The 13,634-nt window shown below is 49.0% G+C and overlaps 1 protein-coding gene across 1 annotated transcript in view; it reads right to left on the reverse strand.

The window, feature by feature from the left end:
• Positions 1 to 8,480: 8,480 nt before the first annotated feature.
• FSTL4 (follistatin like 4) overlaps positions 8,481 to 13,634 on the reverse strand; it is a 537,703-nt gene continuing 532,549 nt past the window's right edge. The window contains exons 15-16 of the mRNA XM_055553669.1: positions 12,043 to 12,152; positions 8,481 to 9,693 (exon numbers count right to left, since the gene is read on the reverse strand). Of these exons, the coding sequence (XP_055409644.1) occupies positions 8,988 to 9,693; positions 12,043 to 12,152 (816 nt within the window). The 3' untranslated portion in view covers positions 8,481 to 8,987. The remainder of the gene's footprint in view (positions 9,694 to 12,042; positions 12,153 to 13,634) is intronic.

Genomic DNA, 13,634 nt, shown 5'->3' on the forward strand with positions numbered 1-13,634 from the left:
ACCACAGCTGCTTTATCCATTCGTCTGTTGATGGACATTTAGGTTGCTACCATGTTCTAGCTATTGTAAATAGTGCTGCAATTAACACTGGAGTACATGTGTCTTTTTCAATTTTGATTTCCTCAGAGTATATTACTAAGAGTGGGATTACTGGGTCACATGGTGGTTTTCTTCCTAGTTTTTTAAGGAATCTCCATACCGTCTTCCATAGTGGCTGTATCAATTTGCATTCCCACCAACGGTGCAAGAGGGTTCCCTTTTCTCCACACCCTCTCTAGCACTTATTGTTTGTACACTTTTTGATGTTGGCCATTCTGACTGGGGTGAAGTAGTATCTCATTGTAGTTTTGATTTGCATTTCTCTAATAATGAGCAAGGTTGAGCAACTTTTCATGTGTTTGTTAGCCATCTGTATGTCTTCTTTGTCCATTCATCTGCTGATGGACATTCAGGTTGCTTCCATGTCTTGTTTACTGTAAATAGTGCTGCTGTGAACATTGGGGTTAATATTAATTTTAGATTCAGGCATAGCCAGCCCTGGCTATTGAAGAATTGTGGCTCTGGGATCACCTTCTAGCCACCATCCAATTTCTTTGAGGGCCCACTAACCTCTTGCATATGGGGGTATTTAGACCCTAGGCCTGTTGGTCTTCTCTTTTCACCCCATACCTGCCAATAGGGCTTGCATACCCTCTACTTCTCAGTTCTCTTTCTCCTGTATTCCCCTACCTCCTGGCACCCAATTCTCATCTTTGTTTGAATATGTCCCCACTGCACGCTGTGCAGTCCAAGCTTGCTTGGATACCCCTTGCCTACCTGGCTTCTGCCCGTAAAACCCCTGATAGGAGCTTCTCTCTGGTCCTCAAAGTCCCAGGGTTTTGTGATCAGAGGAAGGGATCTGTGCAGGACCATCTGTCAGTTTCTGCCCACCTCCTCTAGGGGCATCTGCCTTCTCTGTCTTTCCTCTGACAACCCTTCCTCACTCCCTGAAGACAGCCTTCTCTTGAGCGGAGTGCTCCCAGGCTCCGGGTAGCTGGATGTGCAAGCCGTGAGGCATCTGAGTCCTGGATGCAGACTAGTAGAAGACTCACTGCTCTTGGCAGCCTCTCTCTTTCCTCCACTTAACCTGGACACTCTGTGGCCCCAGTGCCTGGCTTGGAAGAAGGTGCTTCCCAGAGCCCAGTGGATGCTCTCTGTTGCCACAACAACATGGCACTCCACCATACAGCCACCGGCCTTGCTGTGCTGTGACCGCCCCTCGCAGAGCTGTTGTGCCTGTGGTCGGTGCCATTGTTCTCCACTCCTCTCTCGTGTCAGCCCTTTGCTGTTCCTGTTTGCAGGTAGGCTCTCACCCCCACTGTTCTTCACTCAGGACTTCCTGTTGACTTCCATATCTGGAGAAGGGATAGGCTACCCACTCCAGTATTTTTGGGGCTTCCCTTGTGGCTCAGCTGGTAAAGAATCTGCCTACAATGCGGGAGACCTGGGTTCGATCTCTGGGTTGGGAAGATCCCCTGGAGAAAGGAAAGGCTTCCCGCTCTAGTATTCTGGCATGGAGAATTCCATGGACTATATAGTCCACGGGGTTGCAAAGAGTTGTTCATGACTGAGTGACTTTCACTTTCTCCAAAAGAGCTATTCCTCACCAAGTCCCCTGCAGGTCCCTCAGTGATCTGTGTGCCAGTGGTTCCTCTTGGGTCCATTTAACTCTTTATAGACTGTGGGCTACACGTGGGCCAGACCTTGGTACAGAGATGGTTCTTGGAAGATGTTGGTTGAACAAGAGAGGGAGTGCATTGTGAAGGCTGTGGAGGTGTTCTGGCTGTGAGTAGAGCTGGCAAGCCTGCCCTCCTCCTCCATCTCCCAGACCTGGGAATGTGGAGCCTGGGACCAAGTGCTTTGCTCTCTCTGAGTGGCCTCCTTTCAGCCTGGTTAGGAGGGAATGTGTGAACACTGGGTAGGATAGAAGTTTCTCTCAGCTGTTTGGGGTGGGTCTGATGGTGGGCTTCAGCTTTGCGGTCCCAGCACACCCCCAGTCTCAATACCTGGCATCCTGGGGATTGTGAGCCTGAAGGAGAAATCCAGAGTGTGTGCGGTGATAAGCCCAGCCTCTGTGGGCAGTGAGCAAGCCAACTGCTGCTGTCTGCTTTTGATCAAGAGTTTTTGGGTCCTAATGAGATGCACTTCCTCTTGCTTAGGGGGACTGGCCAGACCCCAAATCTTTAGGAAGAGTCTGGGCAGTCGTCTCTTTGAGACAGAAGTTCATGCAGAGCAGAGCCCCTAGCGTGTGTGGCCTGTGCCCCTTGCGATCTGCATAGAAGTGAAGCTGGAGCAGCTGGGGTTCCATCTTTTTGTCAAGGTGGGTATTGAAAGGAGTAGGTTTACTGGTTAAGAGCATATGTTTGGCCCTTGAAGACTTGAATTTGAATCCTAGCTCTGTTGTTCTGAGCCTCATGTTTTCTTTGTTTATAAAATAGAGATGATAATAGTACCTCCTGCCTTGTTGGGTGTGGTAAGGTTTAAAGACAGATGCTTATTAAGTGCTTATCACAGGGCTGGGTGCAAAGCAGTTTACTTCCTCAGGATGGTGGGGAGCAACATCCTGCTTGTGTGATTATGATAGTTAATTTTGTCAACTTAGCTAGGCTGTGGTTTTCCCAGATACTTAGTCAAACGCTATTCTAGATGTTTCTGTGTATTTTCTTTTCAGTGAGATTAACTTTGTAAATATTTATTTGGCTGTTTGTTGGGTCTTATTTGCTGCAGGACCTTTAGTTCTGGCACGTGAACTCCTAGTTGTGACGTGTGAGATCTAGTTCCCTGACTTGAACCCCTCAGACCCCCTGCATTGGGAACATGGAGTCTGAGGCACTGGATCACCAGGGAAGTCCCTAGATTAACTGTTAAATCAGTAAACTTTGAGTAAAGCAGATTAACCTCTGTAGTGTGGGTGGGCCTCAACCAATCAGTTGAAAGTCTTAAGAGCAAAAGACTGAGCTCCCTTGAAGAAGAGGGGATTCAGCCAACAGACCACCTTTGAACTTGAACTGCAACTCTTCTCTGGGTCTCTGGCATGCCCACTAACCTTAGAGACACACACACACTCTCTCTCTCAAGAACTTGCACTGCTGGTCATGGTGAAGTAGACTTGAAGCTCACCAAGGCAGGGACTGTGTCTCCTTTGTGTGACCCTTGGCCCCCTCCCTAGCACCACGTGGCTCATGGCAGGTGTTCCACATGGGTAGCTTGGTGATTACTGAGCACTTTATACATTCTATATCCCAGTTGAAAGTCTACTGCAGTGAGAAACAAGGGTGACTGGAGTTGAGAGTGAATTAGTCTGGGGCTGGGGTGGATTTTAAGGGCATTGCAGGGCAGGTGATGAGAAGTTTTGGACCAGATGTCAGTTGTGCATTTTGGGAGCTGAAACTTCGACATGGGGAAGAAATACATCTGGAGTCAGGTGCTTGCTTTGTCCAGCCTCTTTCTGGACTGGGTCAGAGCAGGGGCCAATTTGCCTTGACCATCATGAACCTATACAGGCCTGGGTTTCCTTAATCAATCCTCACTTTAACAAGTGCACATAGACTGGCACCAAAAAAAGGTAACTTTTTTCAAGTTTTATTGTAAAATCCTCAGAAAAAGAGCATTTACAATGACAATACTTTATGATAATCTGTGAAACATCTTTCTATCAAGTGGTACTGCAAATACACGGCGTGTCCAATACTGTGCAATACGTTAACATAAACACAAACTTATTTCCAATGCCACATACAGTTACTGTGTTGGTACAAATTTCTACTAAAGTTGATGTATTAAAAATAATTTATATATATTTTATAAATAAGGAAAAATTCACATGTATAGTAATTACAGGAGACCTTTGAGAAATACCAGTGATTACAGAAAATATATTTTGGAGTCTACACAACTGCTCAAAATAATGTAATCTGCCTCGACATGAGAGATCCGGAAGTTTTCTGAGGTGGGGCGGGAGGAGAATCCTAACGGGACAAGCGGAGCGTGTGTGTGTGACTTCATATTGTGAGGGTCGTTCACTGGACTACAGCATGAACACAGCGTGTGTGACACTGCAGCAAAATTCCATGCCTAGTCTGCTTTTAGATCATCTCACAGGCCTTCAGGAAGCACGAGCAGACGGGGAGAGGGGTGGTGTATGAAGGGTCAAGGAACGAGAAGGGGCCTGGCCAGTGGCAGGCAGTCAGGGTGTGGGCTGGGGGTACCACAGAAGGCTGTGCTGTGGGTCTGGGGTGCAGGGGGGCTTGCAGACTGCCATCCCTCACCTCTCTGAAGCAGCTGAAGGAGCCAGGGACCAACAACTATTAAAGCTATGGCAGATATTATACTGGGCAGCAGATGAAGGTTTAGAGTTAGGAAATATCTCGGGCCCCATCTCCAGCCAATTTTTCATGGTTGCCATTCCTCAGAAATACTTTAGAAGAAGGTGCCCCCAGGGGGCAGCACTGTCTGATCCTGCCTTGGTGACAGGTAGAGAGCCACATGTCACCAGGTGGGAGTAGAGGTGAGTCAAGTTATTTTCATGGCATGTAGGCTGAGCCCTCTACAGCCCTTTAGGGCATGGCCTGCTCCCTGGGACCACAGGGGTGAGCTTGGGAAGAGGGGTGTGTGAAGTGTGGTTTTGTGCAAAAACCAAGCACATGCTCAATACTCTTGTGCTGGCTAATGAAGCCTTGCTGTGAATTTTGAAGGTCAGTCCCTGCTCTTCTCTATCTTCCATAATTTCACACATTGTGTTTGGTTAAATTCCCAGTACTGCTCACAGGAGACCACTATTACTGGGCTCCCAGTGTCTGCTGGGTGGCTGGTGCCTAAATCATGAAGGTCCAGATAAGACACTCAAATCCTCAAGTGGCTCAGCAGGTAACCTGGTGTAGACTAAAGGAAGTTGGTTGCATTCCACCTGGTATCTGGGGTCTTGTAGTCGCACCTTGAGGATAAATACTATGTATTTCCCCCTTGATTCTTTTAAGCCCCTCTGTTCTATATGATCTCTATGATTTTGGAGAGCAATCAAGGCAGCTAATGACTTTCTTGAACAAAACTACTTTGGCTGTGTGCCAATCTGGGAGCAAATAGTATAGGATTGGGCCCGATGAATGACTTTTCACTTGTACCCCAAAGCCAGGAAGCAGCATGCAAAGACCCCTGGGGGAGCTGGTGTGGTGATTAGGTGGTGAGTTGGCCCTTGAATTGTGGGAGTGGTTCATGAGCAGGAGTCTCCAGGCATAGGAAGGAAGCGGGAAAGGCAGAGCACAGGTGAGGATGGAGGGATGCAGCTCAGCCCTTCAGGGCTTGGCTGAGATGGCATGGTCTCCATTCCTGTCCTGCAGTTTCTGTCTGATCATAATGGACTTCTTTGACAGTTCTGAGTTCTCTCTAGTCTTGCTCATCAAACTCCAAAGGGCTGTGAGCTAGGGCTTGGGGGTATGATTTGAGCAGCAAGAAGCTGTGTCCCCATGGGTTCTGATTGCACTTGGAGTGGGATCTGGGGTCCTGGGTGGGGAGAGATGGCAAAGGACTTCATGTCAGCATCATTGTCATCCTACTTTGCCCATCTGGTGTCTTGGTTTGGAGTGCACATTCCTGGGGGTTCTGGGTGCGAGGAAGAGGAGGATGTGAGGTAGATTGGTGGATGTGTAGGAGAGAGTTGGGAGCAGTATCAGTGCTCCTGGAGGCTGGCTTTTGAAGAGAAGGATAGGGGAGCGAGCTGTGCAATGCGATAACGAAGAGGGTGCAGCATCCATGGTATTTGAATGGAACACACTGTGGAAATGAATCGGATTACTTTTTAAGCCCCTTGTAGAAAAATATATCCATCGTGAATCTGTTTCACAACTCAGTTCTGAAATCTCCACTAGTTCACAGGTTATTTGGTCAACAGAAAAGAAGTGGGGCCACACGAAGCCAGCTTCAGGCAGCTTTCCTCTGTGAAGACTCAGCTGTTACAATTCCCTAGGGTGGCAGGTGGTTCTCGGCTTTATCTGGGCTTGAGAGCTGTCCTCCAGGACACTAACCTGGAGCTGGGAGGCTGAGATTGGGGTAGGAATCGCAGGGACTGAGTTTCTGTCTCCTGTGCTGCCGTCTCTAGGTCATAGAATCTGAAGCTTGGTATGAGTGTGGCCTCTGCCTAGACTTTACAGGGCTCTTCCAGCTACCTCTGCAGGCTTGGGGAAAATAGTAGGATCTTGGAATGACTTGAATGAATACTTAAGAAGGGAGCCTGGGCCAGCCCCAGGCAGGACTTGCTGGTTCAGTGTTGTGGGGATGGGATGATGGTATTGGGTGATTCACACCCAACCTTCCTTGTGCAGAAGTCCATGCAGGCTTCTAGGACAGACAAATCCCTCTTCCAACTCTCAGTCTGTGAATGGCTGGGTGGGCTTTTGGACCCAATACCTCCATGTAGGGTCCTGCTCACTTGGGCAGAAGGAGAATGAGGATATTATTTCAAATCCTTAACGTCACTATAGGTTTATTTGTGTTTCTTAGTCTGAAAAAAAATATCTACGTTGAATTTTTCTGCAATGAATTTTATTTCAAAATCCAGTAATTTTGAAATAGTTTATTACGTGAGTGACTTTTGGGGTGACTCTTTTGGTAAAACAAATATTCCTTTAATATAAGTATTAGTAGACAGCTGATGATTCGTGTTCATAAGAAGGATCTTGGATGTTGTGATGACTTCATATCCCAGTGGCTTTCAGACTGTGTTCCATGAAATTCCGCTGGGGCTGAAGTATGGGAGGAAGAGGCAGGTGGAGTCCAGGCCAGCCTTTCAGTTGGCTGCACTGCTGAAAAAACATGGACTTTCCTGCCTTTATGAATTTGCAAATTTCACAATTTTCAGGGCTGTGATTCCCTTCTCCTATTTAATTGTATCTGAAATGCTGGCAGCAAGACCTAAACTGGCTGTCTCCAGCTTTGTAACTACACAGTGATGACAATGAGAGGCTGATAAGCTTTCCACACTTGAAAGTGGAATGAATAGTGGAAAAGGAACAGGTGCCGCTGAAGTCACTCCCAGTGAAAGAAGCCAGTTGCAGCTGGACTAGTCTCTTACTCAGGAATCCTGTAACACAGAGGGGCTGATGTTCTGGCCTGGCAGTTGGTAGGTTCTTCTTCATGTAGACTCAGACACTTTCTTTTTCTTCCAGGGGCTGCCATAATTCAGAAGGTCTTCCCAAAGGAAGAAGCTTATGAAAGTTGGGAAATTTCAGTGACAGATGTGCAAGCAAATGTGTCAAGAGATTGAGGCAGGAATAATAGTAAAAAAAAAAAGGTGAGATGTGTTTTCCATCCATCCCAGTTATTGTAAAACTAAATAATTAGGTTTTGAGGTCAGTTTCCTCAAATATCTACATATTTTATCTTACAAAAATCTGTGAATGTATATGTCTAGGCACACTCCCGGGAGTTTTTGGGGACAAGAGTATGGTGGACTAAGATGCATGAGACATACCAGAGGACTGGCTGATACCAGGAGCTCTGTGAGGGGGCAGGTGGATTGGGCAGTTAGGTGGGACTGAGATGCTGTATTTCTAGTGAGACAGAGTCTATGTCTCTCTTTCTCTGAAAGAGGCCATTTCTCAGCAGCTCAGGAAAATCATGGCCACGTTGACAGGAGAAGGCATCTAAACTGATGTTTCTGTGATGGGACCACACCCCTTCCTATTTCAGGTGGCTTGAAAAATGACCATTCAAACCTGCCGATGTGCATGAGAAGGGTGTTTAGAGAGCCCAAGGGAGCCTCTTCCTTGCTGAGATTCTCCGATATGGGATCTGTTGGGTTGTACTTCTTTGATTGCCCTGGAGAGCCCACCACATTTGGGAGTACTGGCAGTGGCCTCCCACATCCTTGTGTGTTCCTGGGGAGATGGGGACCCATGTGTAAGGAACACTGAAATGTGCTGTCTGTGCTTCGTGGATGCAGGGACTTGGGTGCGAGCTGAGTGCGAGGGCCACAGGCAGAAGAGAGTGGGGTTTTAAAAGGATAGCCTAAGGAACCCCACTTGAATCCTTGGAGGAGGGCATGGTTTCTGCATTGAGCCTGGAGGCCACTGTTCTGCAGGCATGTTTCCAGGCAAGCTTGGTCAGCCCTGAATCTGGGGTACTGGACAGGCTAATACATGTCCCCCTTGAGTGGTGATAAGCAGGCACACAGGGTTTGTCTTGGTCTCTTGGGGTCCCAACCCAGAAAAAGGAGCCTTTACCAATGTGGTGGTCTGATCTGCACTTGGGGGTGTCAGTGATGTAGAGGACCCCAGTCCCCTTGATGGCCACTGTCTTCTTTCTGGCTGTCGGATGTGGGGTAGTGTCTCTCAGAGACATGGCCTAAGGCAGGGAAGAATACAGCTGGACCTGGGAGAGCATCTTTCTGCTTACTAGCATTTGAGATTATAAAAAATTAGTTTTTAATCAAAATTTCCAAAATAAAGTGAGTGATTTCCCCATCCCCAAGATGCAATAAGTCTTTTTGGCTCTCCCTCAGGCTTGCAACAAGTCAAATGGAAAGAAAAGCGAGAAGCAGCTGCAAAGGAGAAAATGAGGTCCAGAGCTCTCAGGCCAGGAGGGAGGGCCCCGCTCCTGGGAGCCCCTGGCTTCAGGCCATCCAGCAGGGTGAAGTCTGGATGGACTCGGTGTTAAAGAATGAGGATGCAAAGGCAACTGACAGAAGCATCCGCCTGGAAAGCTGGAGCTCCTGGTTCCAGGGCGGCCCAGGTAACGTGTCGCGTGGCTGGGCGCACGATGATTCCTTTACACGGCAGCAGGTTCTCATCGCAGCTCAAGGCAGAAATCCTACATCCTAAAACCCACCCGATCTCGTTAGCAGCGCATACCTTATACTAGGAAACTTGCAAGGAGACCAGTGTTGAACCACAAAGCGAATACAGGTTTTTTGCTTTTGTCTGTAAAAATGTACAGGGTGCCTGCTCGGGACTGCTTCATACCTCGCCCACCCACACCACCGCGGTCCCCCCCTTCACTCCCGCCACCTCGCACCGTAGTGCGTTCTGTCTCCCGTTGATGAGGAACAGCGACTCCCGGGCGGGCGTGAGGAGGTGCTGCCCGAACAGCCCGCTGTCCCTCACGATCCTGCGGGGCCCTGCCCAGGCCCGGGCTGGCCCTGCGGTCGCGGGCTCCTTCAGGCCCTTTAGCACACCCATCTTGCCCGTGGACAGCTCCAGAAACAGCAGGTCTGGCTCTGTCTCGAGGGTGGCGTAGACATGGTACTGGTCTCCCTGTGTGAAGGAGCGCTGGAAGGCTACATCCGAGACACCCGGGCTCACTTTCAGGTTGTAGAGGGTTCGGATCTCCCCCCGCAGTGAGATCTCCTGCACGTGCAGCTGGGGGCTGCCCGGGGCGGCGCTGACTACAAAGCGCCCATCTGGGGATGTGTGCGGGGTGCCAGTGACCTGGCCGTTGGGTCCGACCACCGCGTCTGTGACGCTGTCGATCAGCAGCTGTGGAGAGGCTTCAGAAGAGCTGTCCTGCCGGCACTGGATGAAGAAGTAGCCGCCCAGGTGGGTGTGGGCCATGGCCTGCGGCAGGCAACCGTGGCTCTGCAGCTTGATGGTCTTGAGGAGCATCAGCGTTTCCAGGTCGACTTTGTGGACGGCAGGGTCAGACTTGTTGAAGATGAAGCCGAACCTGGGAGGGGATGAAGACTGAGGTCAGAAGACTGGGGGGTTAAGGGATCTGCCATTTGTCTTAAAATGATGGCATCCTTTCTCTTGTCCTCTATCCTTTGCTGATCTAATAGCCTGTTAATAAGATCTATTTTGCAGGAGATGGTTTCATAAGTGATCCATCTATGATCTCAAACCAAGTGCAGTTGAGTTATAGACTCTTCCTGGATTTATGCTCCTATAACATGCACACATCTTCAGAAATGGTGAAGGAGTGGAATTATGCCTTCAGCAGCTCCTCCCTCTGGGGTGTCTTTGCCTTGTGCCAGCTGAGAAGTGGTGGGCCCGTGGCTGGAGGGAAAGGACAAGAGGTGTCTGCCCTGACTCTGCCTGCTAGGAGGACAGGACAGGTGAGTCTATTTCTGAGTGGTTTTGTGGACTAATGGGTGAGTCAGAACCTGGGGATGCAGATACAAGAGAACAAGGACAGATGTCTTATCCACGGTCCCTGACCCTCGGAGCGGAACGTGAGGGCAGCCTCTCCCTTGGCTACACTGATGATGCTGGTCAGAGGAACCCTGGGCTGGGGCTGAGGACAGCTTTTACCTTTACAGCCAGATGGCCTGGCGCTCCCGTGGTGCCTGCTGGCTGCAGAGCTGGGGCAAGCTGCTGAACCCCTCTGAGCCTCTGCAAATTGAAAGAGGGCAGTTCCTTTCGACGGCTGTTGGGAGGATTAAATCTTAGAGTGGGCGCTTTACTGGAAGAGGTCAGGAGGTGGTGGTTGCCGCATCTGGACTTGGTGAAATTCCTCTTTGGAGGCTGGCTGTGATCTGCAAAAGGGTCTGACTCCAGGCAGGACTCACTCTGAGCATGAGAGTCTGCCTAAACCCCTTGCTTGCAGAGGCCTTTGGGGGTTGTGTACACCTATCGGAGTAGAGAAAATGTCTTCCACAATTTTCTCTTGAATAGCTAACTATGCCTCAGAGACGGGAAAATGCCCATGTGATGGCATCTTTAAAGCATCCTTAAAGAGCTAGAGCATGGGGAAAGCAGGAAAGAAAACCCCAGGCCTGTAGGAAGCTGTCATGTAAAAGTCACACACAGGCTCTGCAGTGCCTGAGTTTGCATGACTGTTGTATGAATTCATCTTCTTTAAGGTGGTTTACCATTTACAACCATCTTAGAGGTTCATCTTAGAGGTATTCTCTGGAGTGAGGTGAGGAGGTCAGAAAGCCGTTTTTTTCTCCCTTGGGCAAGGATAAATGGGTGAGCCTTATTTTTATAAGTCCAGCTTCAGCTTGCAAAAATGAGTCATTTCTTCCTGGAAAAAGGTGCTTGATGTCAGAGTAAAGGAAGGCATAAACACTGCCATAAGACATTTGGGTCTTGATGACTTTATAAAAGGGCACGCTCAGCCTTCTGGCAGTGGTGCCTTGACTAAGTGTCAAGGTTCTCTGAAAGGAAGAGGGAAGGGCAGTGGCCAGGCTGGGATGAGGCTTGCAGTTGAGGCCATGGCTGTTATTACTAAGCTGTTCTTTTGGATGGTGGCAAAGCAGGTGTTCTGGGGCCTCCGAGAGGAGCCACAGGTTGTGGTTATTAGAGAATGAGGCCAAAGGGGGCACCGAAAGGAGACCCGACTTTAAAAAAAGTTTTTTTAATGTATTTTTAATTGGAGGATAATTGCTTTACAATGTTGTGTTAGTTTCTGATGTACAATAACATGAATCAGCTATCAGTATATATATATCCATCCCCTCCCTCTTGATCCTCCCTAGCCCTTCCCCACCCCCCTCTAGGTAATGTCATCACAGAGCACCAGGCTGAGCTCCTTATAACACAGCAACTTCCCACTATCTGTCTTAGGTATCTAAGCTATCTATTTTACATGTGGTCATGTGTATATTTCAGTGGCACTCTCTCAATTCATCCCCCACCTCCTTCCCCTTCTGTGGGAGACCCACATTTAGTCTGACTCTGCCAGTTCCTGACTGTGTGACTTTGGTCAGTGTCTTCTGTTCTCTGAGCCTAAGTTTCCTCATCCATAAAACAGGTTGGAGGACTACCTGTTTTTTTTTTTTTTAAACATATAGCAAGGACAGGGTACACAGTTAACCACAGTTGTTTCCTCTTTACTGTCCTCACCCAAAGCTAAGACTTCCTGACCTTGGGTCCCTGAGGGCATTAGGAGCTGGGTGCCTTTCTTAACTTTAACAATGAAGACAGGTATGGTGCCTGTTTCTCTGTTCATTCCTGATGTGGTCCAAAGAAGTTGGGGAGAAAAAGAAAGGAGCAGGCCTCCCCGGCGCAAAGCTGCCCCCTAGAGGGCTGAGCTGGGGCATGGAGTAGCTTAGCGCTTGTGGGCCAGTCTCACCTGATATGGTTGATGATGAGGTTTGTTGGGGGAATGAAGAAGTCGTCCACTCCGGCAAAGGGTGTGCGGATGAGGCGCTGGCCCTGGCCAGTGCTGGCCTCTGTGATCACCTGTAACATAGAATGGAAGTCCTTGTGAGGGTCCATCCAAGTGGAGGTGGGGTGGGTGGTGGAAACCTACAGACCCAGGCACACTCGGGTAGTGATCCTCCTTTTGGCTGGGAAAAGGGGGAGAGGGGTTTGAAGTAGCACAATACGCAATGGTGGAGTTGACTGGTTCTGTATTTTCCCTTGACACCAGGTGCCTAGGTTGCTGTGTCTCCACCATATGCTGCTTGCAGAGGTCCTCTCTGAGCACTGGGAGTCCATAATTTAATAGAGAAAACAGGCGTCTTTCAGAGATGCTGGCTGTGCCACTTAGAGTCGGTGATTAGGATGCAGGGGAGGGTTCCACTTTTACAAATGGGACTTGCTGTGAGCAGTGAAGAATTAGGCCCTGTGTTTTGTACAAATTGGTAGTGACAGAGCATGGCTGTCTCTGTTCCCTGGGAGGAGCAACTTTATCCCCTGTGGACTTGGCAGGAGGCAACTTGAGCAGTTCCTTGGTGTGTGTCCCTGCTGTGTCTGTATAAGGGAAGGGTACCCTGGCAGTGCCGGACAGAGCTGAGTGATTGATGTCTGGGGTTAGACAGGATGGAAGCCCTGCTGGAAAGCCCCCTGTGGTCAGGCTGGGCTTTTGTCCACCAGCTGCTGAGACCTTGGCACAGGCAGGCTGGAAACACTGAGCCAGACAGCCTGTGTCCTCTTGCCTTCTGCATGGGCTCATCCGCCTCCAAGTTCTGGGTGATTCCCAGACAGGTGGCAGACCTGCAGCCAGGTGAGGGGCTTGGTCAACCTGTGGGCAGTTTTGGCTGCAGGACCCAAAGGACAAGCCCAGACCCTCCTAGCAGGACAGAAGGCAGATGCTAGACTCTGACCAGGGAGGGGAGACACATTTTCTGATCTTTATATTGTGACCATGTATACAGATGGAAGGATTCAGATTTTTGTAGCCTGGGGCTGAGGACAGTCTGTGATGCAGCTTTGAGACTCGCAGGGCTTAGAGCTCTGGATGCTTTAACCTTTTAAGAGCGGGACTGCCTCTGGCTCTTACTTTAATGACAAGACAAACAGCATCTGCCCTGCCTCCTCTGGCAGGTTTGAGGCTGGGGTTTTGGGGATGGTGCTTTCCTTCCAGGGGTCAACAGGCAGAATGCCGGATTAGAAAGATGTAGGTTGGGAATTTTAGTTTTAGGGCAGCTCTTAAGTTCTAAAGTTAGGTTATTTTCCTGTAATTAAAAAAAAAAAAAAAAAAAGCCAGAATGACATTTCCATGCTAAGTCCGGGGGAAAAAACTTAGAACTAGACATTAAGAAAATATCAGTATTAGGTCAACTTACTTAAAAAACAGACTTAGAAAGCAAACTTATAGTTGCCCTGGGGGATAGCTAGGGAGTTTGGGATGGTCATGTTCACACTGCTACATTTAAAATGGATGACCAACAAGGACCTACTATACAGCACATGGAACTCTTCTGTTTATGTGCCAGCCTG

Source organism: Bubalus kerabau, chromosome 1 (genome assembly GCF_029407905.1).
Source record: "Bubalus kerabau isolate K-KA32 ecotype Philippines breed swamp buffalo chromosome 1, PCC_UOA_SB_1v2, whole genome shotgun sequence".
Taxonomy (NCBI): domain Eukaryota; kingdom Metazoa; phylum Chordata; class Mammalia; order Artiodactyla; family Bovidae; genus Bubalus; species Bubalus kerabau.